Consider the following 5000-nt stretch of genomic DNA (forward strand, 5'->3'; position numbering starts at 1 on the left):
ATCGAAGCTGCCTGGACCAGTGAGGGTCCTCCCTGTTTGACCTCCTCGGACTTATTAGAAATGTTATTCTGTCTTTTTTGTAATTGGATTGGTCTAATAGCACCGACCGACCGCGGCAGCGTTGTGATGTGCTGTGTTATTTATATTTCTGTTTTTCACTGTCCTGTCCTATTTTTGCACTGGTACATTGTGTTGTTGTTGGCTCCACAATGTCGTAAAAACCCTCTTCATCTCAAGTACAAATGGCAATAAAATGATTCTGAAATGTTCTTTCCCAATGTGCTGGACCAAGCATGAGTATCAGCTGGACTGGGAAAAAAATATGGTCATTGAGTACACTGTCAGGACATTATTATTTTAGGAGCATAAGCTACAGTAGTCCAAGCTACAGTAGTCCAAGCTACAGTAGTCCAGGTTACAGTAGTCCAAGCTACAGTAGTCCAGGCTGGACATAATAAGAGGCTGTCTATTGTCCTGATTGGCTCTCCTGTTCTGTCCCTCCAGGCCGTCCTGAAGATGAGGGCTGCCTGTCTGCTTCTGCTCTCAGCGCTCAGCTCTGCGTCTCCGGCCCAGAGAAGGCCCAGCCTGGTCCTGTTCATGATCGATGACCTGGGCATAGGAGACCTGGGGTCTATGGGAACACGACGCTCAGGTGAGAACACTCACTGTGATAAGATCCCCACGGGGGGGTTTAGGCTTCAGCAAGGGAACAAATACAGCAGCAGGGGGGGGGAAGTACAGGGTAATAGACATCAATTTCAAGAAAAAATATAAAGAAATACACACACACACACACACAGTATGTACACAGGCAGTACTAATGGTTATATTCAAACCACCTAGAATAGAATATAAAGTGTATTTCCCATGTGTACTGTAACAAGTACAGGCATATTATAATTCTTGTCATTGCTTGTCCTTACAGTGTCTTATCAGCACTAATCACTTCCTCATTCCAGTCCCAGGTACTCAGATAGACATTTAAAGGGTCCCAAACTGCCAATTCACTATACTATCTGTCATCTAGCAGTCTGTCAGTATCATCCTCATCTACGTATCCCATCCCATTATGGATGACTGTGTTTCTGAGTGTTAGTACCCCCCCCCCCCCCCCCCCCCCCCCCGTGACGAGTTGTGATGACAGCACCATGGGGGGGGGGGGACTTGTTGCCGTCAGGACCCCCAACATCGACCGGCTGGCCCAGGACGGGGTGAGGCTGACTCAGCACATCGCGGCTGCGCCTCTGTGCACGCCCAGCAGGGCGGCGTTCCTCACGGGGCGCTACCCCATACGCTCAGGTGAGGTAACCATGGGAACACTTCCTGTAAACGCCCTCTTCACAATGCGCTATAACGACCTTAACTCCCGTAGCTCTTCATGTGTTATAACGACCTTAACACCCGTAGCTCTTCATGTGTTATAATGACCTTAACACCAGTAGCTCTTCATGTGTTATAACAACCTTAACACCCGTAGCTCTTCATGTGTTATAACAACCTTAACACCCGTAGCTCTTCATGTGTTATAATGACCTTAACACCCGTAGCTCTTCATGTGTTATAACGACCTTAACACCTGTAGCTCTTCATGTGTTATAACGACCTTAACACCTGTAGCTCTTCATGTTTTATAACAACCTTAACACCCTGGTCAGGCCTGGTTGTGTGTTCTGGTCAGGCCTGGTTGTGTGTTCTGGTCAGGCCTGGTTGTGTGTTCTGGTCAGGCCTGGTTGTGTTCTGGTCAGGCCTGGTTGTGTGTTCTGGTCAGGCCTGGTTGTGTTCTGGTCAGGCCTGGTTGAGTGTTCTGGTCAGGCCTGGTTGTGTGTTCTGGTCAGGCCTGGTTGAGTGTTCTGGTCAGGCCTGGTTGTGTGTTCTGGTCAGGCCTGGTTGTGTGTTCTGGTCAGGCCTGGTTGTGTGTTCTGGTCAGGCCTGGTTGTGTGTTCTGGACAGGCCTGGTTGTGTGTTCTGGTCAGGCCTGGTTCTGTGTTCTGGACAGGCCTGGTTGTGTGTTCTGGTCAGGCATGGTTGTGTGTTCTGGTCAGGCCTGGTTGTGTGTTCTGGACAGGCCTGGTTGTGTGTTCTGGACAGGCCTGGTTGTGTGTTCTGGTCAGGCATGGTTGTGTGTTCTGGTCAGGCCTGGTTGTGTGTTCTGGTCAGGCCTGGTTGTGTGTTCTGGACAGGCATGGTGGGTCAGGGCAGACTGGGTGTGTACCTGTTCTCTGCCGTGTCCGGGGGTCTTCCCAGCCAAGAGGTCACCTTCGCCACGCTCGCCAAACAGCAAGGCTACAAGACCGCCCTCATAGGTGAGTGGAAAGTCCTCGTCCCTGAATCTAGTGAGTAAGTAAGTAAGTAAGTAAGTAAGTAAGTAAGTAAGTAAAACTTTATTTATATAGCACTTTTCACAGCACACAGTCACAAAGTGCTTCACAGGTCAAAAAAAGACAGTCAGAAAACAATGAGTAAAACTACACAAAAAAAGACAGGAAAATACAAAGTAAAACAACAACAACAACAACAACATAGTCAACAGTGGGTTCCGACTGTCCAACAGCCTGCAGGACCAGGTGAGTCTGAAGCAGTCCCTTAAACATGTCCACAGAGGGAGAGATTCTGAAGTCCTGGAGGAGTGGATTACAGAGATCGGGGGCTACAGAGTCAAAGGCTCCCTCTTGGTTTTCATCCTGGTCCAGGGCTCAACCAGTAGGCCCTGGTCAGAGGACCTCAGAGGTTTGAATGCCTCTTGCTAACCCCAACAACCTCCCCCCCCCCTCGTGTCCCCGCCGTAGGGAAGTGGCACTTGGGGCTGAACTGCGAGCGAAGTGACGACCACTGCCACCACCCCGCCGCCCACGGCTTCGACCACTTCTACGGCATCGCCGGGACCAACCTGCGCGACTGCCAGCCCGGCCACGGGACGGTGTTCGCCAACGTCCGCGCGCACGTGCCCTACAGGAGCCTGGGAGCGGGCGTGGCCGCCGTCGCCTTCCTGCACGCCACGGGGGCACTGGCCGTGCGAAGGGGGCGGGTCCTGGGAGCGGTCGCCCTGGTGGGCGTGGCCGCCGCCCTCTTCGCTCTCTTCGTCGTCACGTTCCCCGACTTCAACTGTTTCCTCATGAGGAACCACGACATCGTGGAACAGCCGTACGCCTCGGAGAACCTGACGCAGAGGATGACGGCTGAGGCGGTGGAGTTTCTAGAGAGGTGTTTGTTTGTTGTTGATCTTTGTTTTCTTGTTGTTGTTGTCTCAGGATCTGTCTCCGTGTTCGTAGCCATTCTCGTTATGTCTCTGTGGGACAGCCAATGTAGTGCCTGTCCCTCCTAGAAACGGTGACGTGGACGGCTCCTGGAGGTGTGCTGGATATATAGCCCGGGTGACCCCTCACCCAGGCTCGGGGCGGTAAAAGGTTAGCCCCTCACCCAGGCTCGGGGCGGTAAAAGGTTAGCCCCTCGGCCCCGAGCCTGGGGGGGAGAGGATAACATCTAACCTGTGAGAAGAAGAAGAAGAAGCCGTGGAGTGTGCATGTGACACACGTGAGACATGACCTCCAACGTCAGTTCAAAGTTCAAGCTTCCTGTCTGGCTTTGCTGTGGCAGATAATGTACTCTCTCTGACGTAATGTACTCTCCCACCGACGACTGCCTTCAGTTACAGTCGCTGTGTGGGGATGAATCAATACAGGGGCGGGGATCCTGGGGGGGTCAGGTGGGACACGTCCCCCCCAATATTTGAGATCATTAAAATTGTCCCCCCCAATATTTAGATTGGGGTAGTGGCATTCAAATGACCATACAGCCACGTAGGAAGATGTCCCCCCCAAAAAATACTCTATACTATAAATTATATACTATAAAAACGCACCAAAGCTAGTTCTATCATGTCAAAATCCATACTTATTTGTGATTTTATGCGATTCTTGTTACCTGTTCGTTTTGTTTTAGAAAAATGAAAAGCCACGTGTACATATATGCTTATCTAGAATACTGTATCACACTCATGTGCTTATCTAGAATACTGTATCACACTCATGTGCTTATCTAGAATACTCTATCACACTCATGTGCTTATCTAGAATACTGTATCACACTCATGTGCTTATCTAGAATTCTGTATCACACTGATGTCAGAACACTGATAAATAAACAAGTGTTTTTTTTTCCCTCTACAGGCACTCAGACGGACCCACCCTCCTCTTCCTCTCCTTCATCCAAGTTCACACGGCGCTCTTCACCTCCGCTCGCTTCCGGGGGACGAGTCAGCACGGTCTCTATGGCGATGCCGTCCAGGAGGTGGACTGGAGCGTGGGTAGGCGTGGCCTGTAGTCTCTGAACAGCCAATGCGTGAATAGCGCCAACTTTAATCACCTCCTCCGCTATCTGAGTCCTCAGGCTGGAGGAAGGGTCACTATGGGAATGTCTTCTTGCAATTTTAGTGGCACTTTTTTTCTTTTTTTTTTAAGAATAAATTATCCTAATTATTTATCTTGAGGACCATGGTGGCAAGAAAGTAAAGTAAAGGTGTTTCTTTCGTTCTTTTTGTCTTCTGAATGGCGCTAGTTTTGGGCTTGCCCCACTTCAGTTGAGGAAAATATCAGATGAAGTGTGCAAGTGAGCCCAAGGGTGAATGCAAGTCTTTCTTCATCCCTGTGTGCGCCATTAACAACTCTAAATCATTCACAGTTTGACTGCTAGCCTGGCTGACATGCATCTGCAGTAGCTGTCCAGAGCTCCGCTCTCCTGTAGAGTGCTAGGACGAGAGACAAGCAGATTAAAAAGAAAACACAAGCATTAATAAGGAAGCACGCCTGTGTCTGTGCATACCGTAGCAGCGTGAGTGCTGCGCCTCATAATTCAACTGGTCCTGACCTCGTCTGTGTCGGCTGGTCCCAGGTCAGATCATGCAGACGGTGGACAGGCTGAACGGGAGCGAGAACACGCTGTTCTACCTGACCTCGGACCAGGGGGCCCATCTGGAGGAGGTCTCCGCCACAGGGGAAGTGCAC

At 50.4% G+C, this 5000-nt stretch overlaps 1 protein-coding gene across 1 annotated transcript in view; it reads left to right on the forward strand.

Annotated features, from left to right (window-relative positions):
• Positions 1-856: 856 nt before the first annotated feature.
• The window catches only part of sts (steroid sulfatase (microsomal), isozyme S), a 7244-nt gene continuing 3100 nt past the window's right edge, over positions 857-5000 (forward strand). The window contains exons 1-5 of the mRNA XM_084453605.1: positions 857-1299; positions 2181-2303; positions 2787-3201; positions 4167-4303; positions 4888-5000. The exon at positions 4888-5000 is cut by the window's right edge and continues 25 nt beyond it. Of these exons, the coding sequence (XP_084309731.1) occupies positions 1074-1299; positions 2181-2303; positions 2787-3201; positions 4167-4303; positions 4888-5000 (1014 nt within the window). The 5' untranslated portion in view covers positions 857-1073. The remainder of the gene's footprint in view (positions 1300-2180; positions 2304-2786; positions 3202-4166; positions 4304-4887) is intronic.

This window comes from Borostomias antarcticus (genome assembly GCF_949987555.1).
Source record: "Borostomias antarcticus genome assembly, chromosome: 19".
NCBI classification, from domain to species: Eukaryota; Metazoa; Chordata; class Actinopteri; order Stomiiformes; family Stomiidae; genus Borostomias; species Borostomias antarcticus.